General features: G+C 49.8%; 1 protein-coding gene across 1 annotated transcript in view; it reads right to left on the bottom strand.

Annotated features, from left to right (window-relative positions):
* Positions 1-12,936, bottom strand: part of CASTOR2 (cytosolic arginine sensor for mTORC1 subunit 2) — a 64,049-nt gene that overhangs the window by 18,824 nt on the left and 32,289 nt on the right. The window contains exon 2 of the mRNA XM_064375628.1: positions 4,276-4,346. Coding sequence (XP_064231698.1) covers positions 4,276-4,346 — 71 coding nt within the window. The remainder of the gene's footprint in view (positions 1-4,275; positions 4,347-12,936) is intronic.

Genomic DNA, 12,936 nt, shown 5'->3' with positions numbered 1-12,936 from the left:
GTAGTGACGGGATCTCACTATGCTTCCCAGGCTTGTCTTGAACTCCCAAGCTCAAGCAATCCTCCCACCTTGGCCGCCTAAGAAGCAGCTGGGACTATAGGTGTGCACCATGGCACCTGGCTAATGTTTGTACTTTTTGTAGAGATGGGATCTTGCTGTGTTGCCCAGGCTGTTCTCGAACTCCTGCCTCAGCCTCCCAAAGTGCTGGGATTCCAGTAAGCCACTGTGGCTGGTGGTATTTAGTCTTTACTCTTCAGGCCACTAGAATGATCCTAAGTTTAGTAAGGGTGAGGAATGGGGGTCTTATTCTGTATACCTCCCCTATCTGCAACCCCAAAGAAAGAGTGCAGGAGATAGTACTTAAATAAATGCACAGGTTGGGCGTGGTGGCTCAAGCCTGTAATCCCAGCATTTGGGGAGGTGGAGGCAGGTGGATTGCTTGAGGCCAGGAGTTCGAAACTGGCCTGGACAACATAGCAAGACTCCATCTCTTAAAAAAAAAAAATTAGCCATGTGTGGTGACACACTTCTGTAGTCCCAGATATTCAGGAGGCTAAGGTAAGATGATCCTTTGAGCCAGGAGTTTGAGGTTGCAGTGAGATATGGTGGCATTCCTGTACTCCAGCATGGGTGACAGAGTGAGACCTTGTCTCAAAATGAAAAAAGAGGCCAGGCTCAGTGGCTCACAAACTTTCGGAGGCTAAGGCGAGTGGATCACCAGAGGTCAGGAGTTCAAGACCAGCCTGGCCAACATGGTGAAACCCCATCTCTACTAAAAATACAAAAAAATTAGCTGGGCTTGGTGGTGCATGCCTGGAATCCCAGCTACTCGGGAGGCTGAGGCAGAAGAATTGCTTGAATCCGGGAGGTGGAGGTTGCATGAGCCGAGATCACGCCACTGCACTCCAGCCTGGGCGACAGAGTGAGACTCCATCTTAAAAAAAAAAAAAAGAAAGAAAGAAAAAGAAAAAACAAATGTACTCAATTTTTTTTTTCTTGGGCAACAATGGATTTCCAAGCAGCCTGATTTCCTGACCAGGAAACGCACACTGGAAGGGAAGCTTTTACCCCAAAGTCACAGAGGTAAGGCTGGCCGGCTGCACCCTCTCCTCTATGGCCTCACTGGGCTAATTGAAACCTGCGTTCCCACTGCTCCCTTTGTTCCTCAGTGCTGCGCCTGTGGCTGGAAAGGCTCAGGGAGGGGCAGTATTGAAAGTCACAGGGCCATTATGGATGGCTCTGGGGAATGGCAGGTTTGAAGGATTGCAGGCAATTCCTTCCCTGTGCCAGTGAGGGTCTCAGCCTGGGCCCAAGGACCTCTATCTGAACAGAGCTTACTCACCCCCGGGAAGCTCCCACTTCCCTCCCTGTTCCCTCTCCTGCACACACCCCAGGGGAACTCTACCCCAACTCATTACTAATGATGACTATCCTGGCCCAACAACCTTCAATGGTCCCCCTAATGCCTAAAGAATAAGATCCAAATGTTCCCTGCCTACCTCAGTCTTCCCCTTTTTCAGAGGCTGGACCTGGCCCTTGCTTCTGCACCCGTATCTTCTCATTCAACTCTCCTGACATGTTTTCTTCCTTCCCCACAAGGCCAGCAAAAATATCACCTCCTCCAGGAAGTCCTCCATGATCATGTGTGTTGGGGTTACTACTTGTTGGGGTCTGTCTTGCAGACTCTGACTTAATGATGGATGAATAAAGTATACTGACACACAGATATTATGTTTTGCTAGTTTGACTGAGTGGGATGTTTATAGACTCTTTGCAAAGTGCTGTAAACAGTTGCGACTGCTGGCCTTTACATGCCTGCCTCTGGCTTTTATTTAGCACACATTAAATGACAAAAGCTTTGAGTCAACACTACTAGGGGTGGAAGATTAAAGGGCAGGTTTTGAAGCTTAAAACAAACACTATTAGCGGGTAATATTATTGGTTGACTTTTTTTTGAGAGGGCTATCTGGCTTAAAGATTAGTTTTAAGACTACACGAGTAAACAAGTTATTTAGATAAATTCCTCTATATATTTTAGTTACTTGCTTTTAAAAATAACTAAATGTAAAGAGGATTTAGGCTGCTTTTAGCTGAAACTTTTACTGAAACTATGTAAAAACTTTTCAGCCTCCTAAGAAGGTTTGTGATTATTCTTTAAAGCTATCTTTAATATTTTTCCTTTAATACTTTTGCCACCACCTTGAGTGAATCCTGGCACGTGAGCTCATCAGGAGCTTCCTCTTTTGAGTCCCCAGAAAGAGCCACGCTGCAGAAGACTCCCCAGGCTTCTTCTAACCCAAACAAAGTACAGGAGGGGAGTTAAGGAAATAGTCCAGAGCCGGGCATGGCACTGCACGCCTCTAACTCCAGCTACTCGGGAGGCTAAGGTGGGAGGACTGCTTGAGCCCGGGAGTTTTAGGCTGTCTATGATCACACCTGTACTCCAGCCTGGGCAAAGTAGCAAGCACCTGTTTCTTTAAAAAAAAAAAAAAGTCATTAAATTTAAGTGCTCCTGTGCCAGGTGGAAACCATTAAGGGAGGGACCCTTCCAGGCAGAGAAGCCCATGTGTGTACAGCCACATGGAGGAACCTTCCCTGATCCCTCCTCCTCCAGGCAAGCCACGTCCTCCTGTCTCTTCTCTGACACTCTAGTTTCCTGGGGTTGCCAAGTGTGTCCCCAGTACTGGAGGCGTGGCTGCACACACATGGGGTTCTCTCTGCCTGGAAAGTATCCCTTCCCTGAACGTTTTCCAACTCGAGAGGGACATTTATTTATTTATTTATTTTTTTTTTAGAAACAGGTTCTCAGGCCAGGCACGGTGGCTCATGCCTGTAATCCCAGCACTTTGGGAGGCTGAGGTGGAAGGATCACCTGAGGTTAGGAGTTCAAGACCAGCCTGGCCAACAGAGTGAAACCTAAAAAAAAAAAATACAAAAATTAGCTGGGTGTGGTGGCAGGTGCCTGTAATCCCAGCTACTCAGAAGGTTGAGGGAGGAGAATGGTTTAAATCTGGGAGGTGGAGGCTGCAGTGAGCTGAGATTGCACCCTTGCACTCCACCTGGACAAGAGCGGGACTCCACCTCCAAAATAAATAAATAAATAAATAAATAAATAAATAAATAAATAAATGGAATGGGTTCTCATTATTTTGCCCAGGCTGCAGTGCAGTGACTATTCACAGGTGTGATCACAGCATGCTACAGTCTCAAACTCCTGGGTTTAAGCAATCCTCCTCAGCCTCCCAGGTAGCTGGGAGTAGAGGCATCCACCACCCTGTCTGGCTTTTCACTCTTTTAGCTGGGTTCACTTCAAGTGCTGCCTTCTCTGGGAAGTCCTCTTAAATGTGCTCTTGCCAGCTAGGTACTTCTCTCTCTCTCTCTTTTTTTTTTTATTTAAAGAGATGGAGTCTTGCTCTGTGTTCTAGACTAGAAAGCAATGGTGAAATAACAGCTCACTGCAGCCTCCAACTTCTGGGCTCAAATGATCCTCCTGCCTCAGTCTCTCAAGTAGCTGGGACCACAGGAACATGCCATCATGTCCAGCTAATTTAAAATAATTTTTCAGCAGAGATAGGGTCTTACTAAGTCCAGGCTGGTCTTGAACTCCTGGGCTCAAGTGATCCTCCCACCTTAGCCTCCCAAAGTGCTGGGATTAAAGGCGTGAGTCACTGCACCTAGCTGAGGATGTTTTAAAGCACTTTGCAGGTTTCAATGAAACATGTTCCTTTTCCTTCTTGGTTGATCTAATTCTCAGCTGGGTAACATCATACCTACTGACCCTTTTAGCTCAGGAGCCTTTCCTAGGGCAATATCAAGAGCAGGAGGGGAGGGGACCCTCCAGAATCCAGGGAGAGAAGGAAATACACTGCTGTTTTTCTTTTTTTGAGATGGAGTCTCGCTCCGTTGTCCAGGCTGGAGTGTGGTGGCATTATCTCAGCTCACTGCAACCTCTGCCTCTCAGGTTCAAGCAATTCTCTGCTTTAGCCTCCCAAGTAGCTAAGATTACAAGCACCTGCTATGACACCTGGCTAATTTTTTTTTTTTTTTTTGTATTTTTAGTAGAGATCAGGGTTTCACCATCTTAGCCAAGTTGGTCTTGAACTCCTGACCTCATAATCCATCTGCTTCCACCTCCCAAAGTGCTGGGATTACAGGTGTGAGCCATCGAGCTCAGCTACTCTGCTATTTTTCTAGCTGACCAGTAGATGGGGGCAGAAATGAGGAGGTGACCAGCCAGCGTGGTCCAGCCGAGCCCCTAGGGAGAGTAACACTTACCCAGGAATCCCTCCTCATCGACAATGATAGTGTAATCCTCTGGCGTCTCAGTCAGACTGAAGAACTTGCACCTGGATGGACAGACAGACACGAAAGATCTCATTAGTCCATGTAAGTCCCCTGGGGCAGCCGCCCACCCGTGCTCCAGGGATGATGAGTCAGTTTACCCAGAGCTCTAGCCCCAGGCTGCTGGGTGATCTTGGCTAAGTCCTTTATCTTTTCCTTCACGTCCCCCTACCCAGTCCTGACTCAGGAGAGCCACAGAGATGCTGATTGTCCCCACTGTAACCCTGTAATCTTTGGGGACCTCTGAGCCAGTCAGCCCCTATGATTCTGTCCAGGCCTGGGATCCCATTTTTTCCTGGAAGGAAGAAGTGGCCGAAGGGTGGCTCCAGTGCCAGTTGGGCAGAGGAGCTGTCTTTTTCACGGCCCCGCCACTGTAACTTCTAGGTGTCTGTCCCCATGTCCCCTCCCATTGTCCTGGCCTCAGCAACGCTGGAGCTCCCAGTCATCAAAATGCCTAATTCCCACCAGCTGACCGATGGCTCGGCCCTCGGTTTACATTCCATCCTTGAAGACAGAGGGGTATGGCCATCAGTGACATTTTTGGGACATGGCTCTCTGCCCCAACTCACATCACCTCTGGTATCACCGCTCAGCCTGGGAAGGATGTTGCTCATTTCTCCCCAAAACGAGACCACCAATTCCCCAAGGACAGGGACCGGAACCCTGACCCTGTTGGTCTTGATCCTGGGCATCCCTTTGGTGCCCAGCTGTGTGTCCAGGTGGCCCTCAGGCAGGGTTTTTGAGGCTTTTGGCCTCTGGGTGATGGGGGTCATCACCCCCTTAACGCCCGTGTCCCTGTTCCCCATGTAGCCAGAACCATGCCCACTGCACTCTAGAGGGTATCACAGGCAGGGATGGTGAGTACAAGTGTGCACAGACAGAGGCTTGCAGGAAACGGACCCCTGGCCACCTATCTGGTATCCTGGCTCTGCAGGACAACGCCAGGCATGGGCTCTGCACCCCCACCCGTCGAGGGGAGCCAGGACAGAAAGGCCCATCAGTAACCCAGGTGTATTCGTCTGTTCACATGCTGCTAATGAACACATACCTGAAACTGGGTAATTTATAAAGGAAAGGGGGAGGTTTAATGGACTCACAGTTCTACATGGCTGGGGAGGCCACACAATCATGGCAGAAGGCAAAGGAGGAGCAAAGGTACGTCTTACATGGCAGCAGGCAAGAGCGTGTGTGCAGGGGAACTGCCCTTTATAAAACCATCAGATCTCGCGAGACTTATTCACTATCACAAGCACAGTATGGGAAAAGCCCACCCCTATGATTCAATAATCTCCACCCGGCTCCACCCTTGACACGTGGAGATGATTACAATTCAAGGTGAGATTTGAGTGGGGACACAGCCAAACCCTATCACCAGGCAAGGGGCAAACATCACTCTCTTGAAGATGTATCTGGAAAAGGGATCTTTGAGTGACAGCGTTGCAGAGGACGGGGTGGCTGGAGTGCCATGGGTCACTCTCCTCCCTGGCCTCCTCTCCTGCCAGCTGCCCTGCAGCCCCCTCCTCTGCAGAACCTCTCCAGCTCCTTTTTAAAATTTACTCCTGAAAATTTCTGCAAGGACATGGAGCCACTGGAACTCTCTTATGCTGCTGGTGGGAGTAGAAAATGGCCCGGCCCTTCGAACATCCCTTTGGCAGTTTCTTTATTCTTTTTAGAGACAGGGTCTTGCCCTGTTGCCCAGGCTGGAGTGCTGTGATGCAACCGCAGCTCATGACAGTCTCCTGAGTAGGCTGGAACTACAGGCACATACTTCCATACTACCGTGTACTGCTATTTTTTTTTTTTTTTAGACAGAGTCTTGCTCTATTCCATAGGCTGGAGTGCAGTGGCATGATTTCGGCTCACTGCAACCTCTGCTTCCCAGGTTCAAGTGATTCTCCTGCCTCAGTCTCCCCGGTTTCTGGGATTACAGGCGGCCACCACGTCTGGCTAATTTTTGTATTTTTAGTAGAGACAAGGTTTCTCCATGTTGGCCAGGCTGGTCTTGAACTCCTGACCTCAGGTGATCTGCCCGCCTCAGCCTCTCAAAGTGCTGGGATTACAGGCATGAGCCACCACGCCCGGTCTGTCTAGCTAGTTTTTAAAACTGTTTGTAGAGATGAGGTCTTGCTATGTTGTCTGGGCTGGTCTTGAACTCCTGTCCTCAAGCGATCTTCCCTCCTTGGCTTCCCAAAGTGCTGGGATCACAGATGTGAGTCACTGCACCCGGCCAGCAGTTTTCTATAAAGTTCAGCACATGCTGACCCTCCAGCCTCAGCTATTCTACTCCTGGGTATTCACCCAAGAGAAGTGAAAGCAGGTGCCCACACAGAGACCTAGATGCCAATGCATATTGCCTTTGTTTGTAATTGCCCTAAACTGGAAACAACCCAAATGTCCTTCTTTCAACTGGAGGGAGGATAAAGTATGGCACGTCCACAAGAGGAAATACGGATCAGCAATGAAAAGAAACAAACTGCTGATTCATGCATTAACACGGACAGATCTCAAGTGCATCTATGGCCAAGCTTACAAGACTCCATACTGTATGATTCTATTCATACAACATTCTGGAAGGGGCCAAACTATACCGACAAATGACATGCGGTTGCCAGGGGATAGGGAGGCGCTGACTAGAGGGAGGCACTGGGAAATTTTGGGGGGATAGACCTCTTGATTGTGGCGGTGGTTACAAAATCATACCAATTCATATAAATTGCCAGGCGCAGTGGTTCACACCTGTAATCCCACCACTTAGGGAGGCTGAAGCGGGTAGATTGCCTGAGGTCAGGAGTTCGAGACAGGCCTGGTTAACATGGTGAAACCCTGTCTCTACAGAAAATGCAAAAATTAGCCAGGTGTGACGGTGCACGCCTGTAATCCCAGCTACTTGAAAGGTTGAGGCAGAGAATCACTTGAACCTGGGAGGCGGAGGTTGCATTGAGCTGAGATTGCATCACTACACATCAGCCTCGGTGACCAGAGTGAAACTACGTCTCAAAAGAAAAAGAAATTCATATAAATTTAGGCTGGGCATGTGGCTCATGCCTGTAATCCCAGTACTTTGGGAGGCTCAGGTGGGCGGATTACCTGAGGTCAGGAGTTTGAGATCAGACTGGCCAACATGGCAAAACCCTGTCTTCACAAAAAAATGCAAAAATTAGTTGGGCGTGGCGGTGCGCACCTGTAATCCCCAGCTACTTGGGAAGCTGAGGCTTCAAGAATCACTTGAACCTGGGAGGCAGAGGTTGCAGTGAGCTGAGATCGCGCCACTGCACTCCAGCCTGGGTGTCAAGAGCAAAACTCCGTCTCAAAAAAAAGGGAAAAAAAAAAAGAAAAGAAAAATTCATATAAATTTAGGCTGGGCACGGTGGTGCACGCCTCTAACCCCAGCACTTTGGGAGGCTGAGGCAGCGGATCATCTGAGGTCACCAGTTTGAGGCCAGCCTGGCCAGCATGGCGAAACCCTGTTTCTACAAAAAAATGCAAAAATTAGCTGAGTGTGGCGGTGCTCGCCTGTAATCCTAGATACTAAGGAGACTGAGGCAGGAGAATCTCTTGAACCCAGGAAGCTGAGGTTGCAGTGAGCTGAGATAGCGCCACTGCACTCCAGCCTGGGTGATTAGAGTAAGAATCCATCTCAACAAAAATCAAAAACCTTGCTTATAGCCATTACTGGGAAAAAAAAAAAAAAAAACCTCACAAGATCATATAAATTTGTCAAAACCCAAGGAGCTCTGCTAAAAAGGGGTGAATTTTGCTGTACGTAAGTTATACTTGATAAAATTGAATTTAAAGAAAATGCTTGGCCTGTCCAGATGGCTCATGCCTTAATCCCAGCACTTTGGGAGGCCAAGGCGGGTGGATCACTTGAGGTCAGGAGTTTGAGACCAGCCTGGCCAACATGGTAAAACCCTGTCTCTACTAAAAATATAAAAATTAGCCAGGCATGTTGTGGGTGTCTGTAATCACAGCTACTTGGGAGGCTGAGGAAGGAGAATTGCTTGAACCTAGAAGGTTGCAGTGAGCTGAGATCGTGCCACTGCACTCCAGCCTGGGCAACAGAGCAACGCTGTCAAAAAAAAAAAAACAAGAGGCAGTGCTAGGGTCATCCACGAGGTGGCCTCTCCCCACCTCAGAGGGACGTGAGGCATTCTGCAACAACCTACGCTCATCAATTTCCCTCTGGCTCTTTGGTTTTCAAATGACGTCTCTGTCCCTGCTTGTCCCATATCCAATTTGCAAGTATTGCCTGGATACATGAAATCTATAATTGCTTTGAGGACAACAGCAAATTATCACCACAGTAAGTGGCAATCACTGGTCAGGCCTGGCCTCTTCCTAGGGACCCCCACACACTCAGAAAGAGCCCTGGACACCCCCTCCCCCCGAGTCACCAGACTGCCATGAGCGGGTACTCCCTGGGTGGGGCGGGGCTGCCCAGCTGCCTGAGAGCCCTGGGGAAGCAAACAGACGCGGCCCTTGCTCCCGGCGCCCTCGGCCGCGAGGGATGCTCCAGAAATAGACCACACAAATTATTCCAGAGGGCATAAACACCAGCAGAAAGCAACAGCGGCCTGTGTAAACGGAATATAAACATGTTGTTGAAGTGACCTGTCCCCAGGGGCTGAGCGATTCTGTGGCTCTGCCAGCTATGGGACATCTCAGAATGCACACCTTGGCACAGGCAGGCTTCGGGGAGGGCAGATCAGCCAGAGGCAGCTGCTGCCATCGCTCTGCTGGTCACCCTCAGGAGTCAGCCCCCAGATGCCTTCCACTCTCCTTGACCCCGTCTTTTTTTTTTTTTTTTCTTTTTTGAGACAGGCTCTTGCTCTGTTGCCCAGGCTGGAGTGCAGTGGGGTGATCTCGGCTCACTGCACCACTGACCTCCTGGGCTCAAGCAATCCTTGTAGCTCAGCCTCCCAACCAACTAGCTTGGACTACAGGCGTGCACCACCATGCCCACCCCGTTTGTTGTTGTTTTGAGACGGATTCTTGCTCTGTCGCCAGGCTGGAGTGCAGTGGTGCCATCTGGGCTCACTGTAACCTCCGCCTCCCAGGTTCAAGCAATCCTCCTGCCTCAGCCTCCTGTGGACTACAGGCGTGCACCACGCCCAGCTAATTTTTTTGTATTTATTTTATTTTATTTTGTATTTTTAGTAGAGACAGGGTTTTACCATGTTGGCCAGGATGGTATTGATCTCTTGACCTCGTGATCCACCCACCTCGGTCTCCCAAAATGCTGGGATTACAAGTGTGAGCCACCACACCTGGCCCTGAACTAGGCCTTAAAGGGTGAGCACAAAGTCTTTGGCCAACAAAGTTGGGAGGCTACGCTGGGTAGTTGAAAGAACATTCAGGCCAGGCTCAGGGAAACATCTCCTCTGGGGTAAACCTTTCCTGGCCGGGTGCAGTGGCTCATGCCTGTAATCCCAGCACTTTGGCAGGCCAAGGCAGGTGGATCACTTGAGGTTGGGAGTTTGAGACCAGTCTGGCCAACACAGTGAAACCCTGTCTCTAATAAAAATGCAAAAAATAAAGTAAGAAACCCCTGCCTGATCAGCACCAGCCACTTCCTGTCCCTCATCTCCCATCATAGAGGCGGGACTCCTTTGACAGCCTACAGCCTCACACTATGTCTATGAGATAACTTTCAGGCCACTGTGAACAGCTGGGCTGGTGGTACATCACAGCCCCGGGAGACAGTTCATCTCATAGTCTATGTGAAGTATGCCCTTGGAGTTGTGCAGTGCACAAACCGTGCAACTGAGCATGATGGTGCTGAGTGCTTCCCATGATCTATTACAAATCACACTTTAAGGGTTCACTTCCCTCAGTAGGCCACAGCTCTCAGAAGCAAGGACAGACGGTTCTCTGTATGCATACCTAGTATCCGACACTGGCTGGGCATGGAAGTAACACTCAAGGATTGCTGAGCAAAGGGCTGGACTGTGGCCACACACTTGCCTTCAAACCCAGAGAAGCCTTCATGAGGACAAACCCTGCCTGCCCTCATGTGGTATCACCTTGACTTACCCCTCCTCTGGGAGAGGCTAAGGTCTCCAGTTTTAATTCTCTCTCTGCCTTTTCTAATGAGTCACGGCTGGGTCCACACCCAGATGCCGGGCCCCGGGAGTCTGTGGCCTCTCTGTACTCTGTCTACAAAGAGCTGGAAAGAGGAGCAGAAGGAAGAAAACAGCAGTGTGGTGCGAAGTGCTGTGAAGAAGCTCCAGGCAGGAGGCCGGATGCGGCGGTTCATACCTGTAATCTCAGCATTTCTGGATCGTTTGAGACCAGCCTGGGCAACATGGCAAGACCCCATCTCTACAAAAAAATTAAAAAATTAGCCGGACATGGTGGTGCACCCCTGTAGTCTCAGCTATTCAGGAGGCAGAGGTGGGAGGATCACTTGAACCTGGGAGGTGGAGGTTGCAGTGAGCTGTGATAGCACCACTGCACTCCAGTCTGGGTGACACAGTGAGAACCTGTGTTAAAAAATAAAATAAAAAAGACTTGAGGCTGGGCACGGTGGCTCATGCCTGGAATCCCAACACTTTTGGACATCAAGGCAAGTGGATCATGAGGTCAGGAGATCAAGACCATCCTGGCTAACACGGTGAAACCCCATCTTTACTAAAAATACAAAAATATCAGCTGAGTGTGGTGGTGCATGCCTGTAATCCCAGCTACTTGGGAGGCTGAGGCAGGAGAATCGCTTGAACCCGGGAGGCAGAGGTTTCAGTGAGCCCAGATCGCACCACTGCATTCCAGCCTGGATGACAGAGCGAGACTCCGTCCAAAAAAAAAAAGACTCAGGCATGATTCCTGCAGGGTCACATTGCCCTGTGTCAGCCAGACTGCCAAGGTCACCTGCTAGCTTGCCTGGGAAAAAGCTCAGACCTTTGGAATTAAGAGCCTAGCCTGCTGGGTGCGGTGGCTCATGCCTGTAATCCCAGCACTTTGGGAGGCTGAGGCAGGTAGCTCACCTGAGGTTGGGAGTTCAAGACCAGCCTGGCCAACATGTTGAAACCTCGTCTCTACTAAAAATATAAAAATCATCTGGGTGTGGTGGCACGGGCCTGTAGTCCCAGCTATTCAGGAGGCTGAGCCAGAGAATCGCTTGAATCCAGGAGGCAGAGGTTGCAGTGAGCCGAGATCCTGCCACTGCACTCCAGACTGGGTAACAGAGCAAGACTGTCTTCCAACAACAACAAAAAAGCCTGGCTAGAGGGGCTTTGAAACAAGCCCAGAAGTGACCCACCCACCCAAACCAGAGAGGCTCTGCAAACAGCCCTCACGGCAGGCTTCCTGGACATTACGGGCGCCTGTTTACAAGACATTCTCGGGCCTGACTTAAAGCAGGTCCTTTTTCAGCCTGCTTGTGAACACAGCACCAGCAGGGAAGGACAGGGGTGTTTCTTGCAAAGTGTGGCCATTCTGTCTGAAATGAGCGCGGTTTAGCCACATCTTCCGCAGCCCGTCCAAGTGAGGGAATGAAAGGATCAGGGCCTCAACTGCTTCCGGAGAACACTCACCCCTGCCCCTGCCAGCCAACTTCTGGCTGCCTCCTTGCTGATGTTTTTCTGATATGACTAATAGCAGCATTCATTCATTCATTCCTTTGGAGACAGGGTCTTGCTCTGTCACCCAGGCTGGAGTCCAGTGGCACAATCATAGTTGACTGCAGCCTCCAACTCTTGGGCTCCAGAGATCCTCCCACCCCAGCCTCCTGAGTAGCTGGGACTATAGAGGCACATCACCATGCCCAGCTAATTTTTAAATTTTTGTGGAGACAAGGTCTCGCAATAGTGTCCAGGCTGGTCCCGAATTCCTGGTCTTAAGTGATCCTCCCAAGCCTCTGCCTCCCAAAGGGATTACAGGTGTGAGCCACCACGCCTGGCTGACAGGGGGCCTTTTAAAATGTGCAGCCATCAATAAAAGTGTTTCGGGGTCACCATTCATGGGCTTTTCTTCCCAGAAGAAAACCAGGTGGAGGGCGTGTGCCAGGCTCTGTTCTGCTAACCAGCTGTGGTTTTTTCATCTGTTGCTCCTGGGTTTTCAATGGGTCTCTGTGTTATTTACATTCCATTTCTCCTGTCTTTAGCAAGTAGAAGCTGCCCTTTCAAGTTTTACTTAGAAAAAAGCCCTTAATTGGTTCTGCAATTGGAAGGGCGATCCTGAACAGGAGTTATTTTGCCTTAAGACAAAAAACGTGCTTGTGTCATGGGCAACCAGGAGAATCCAGTAAGACAGCATGGGTGATGGCGTTTGTTGAATTCTGGTGTGATTATGGAGAGGCAGGAATGCCAAAGGGGACAGACAGGGCAGAAGAGATCACAAAAGATCTGGGGAGAGCCCCAGACCCAGGCTCCCTCCCAGGAGATCTCAGTTTTTGTAGACAAGAGCACACCTTCTGCTTTTCGGCTCTCGGTGCAAAATGATCACTGATTTTGGTCTCCCCATTTCTCACGGGGCCTATCACCTCCCCATGGTGCTATGGAGATATCCATCTAAGTACTGAAATTAATCACTTCCATGTCTGTCCTTTTTTTTTTTTAGATTCAGTCTCGCTCTGTCACCTGGGCTGGAGTGCAGTGG

This window comes from Aotus nancymaae, unplaced genomic scaffold (assembly GCF_030222135.1).
Source record: "Aotus nancymaae isolate 86718 unplaced genomic scaffold, 86718_ANA_hifiasm-v0.15.2.pri h1tg000012l, whole genome shotgun sequence".
In the NCBI taxonomy this organism is placed as follows: Eukaryota; Metazoa; Chordata; class Mammalia; order Primates; family Aotidae; genus Aotus; species Aotus nancymaae.
Note: the sequence above shows the minus strand (reverse complement) of the source record. Positions and strands in the feature narration are given on the sequence as shown.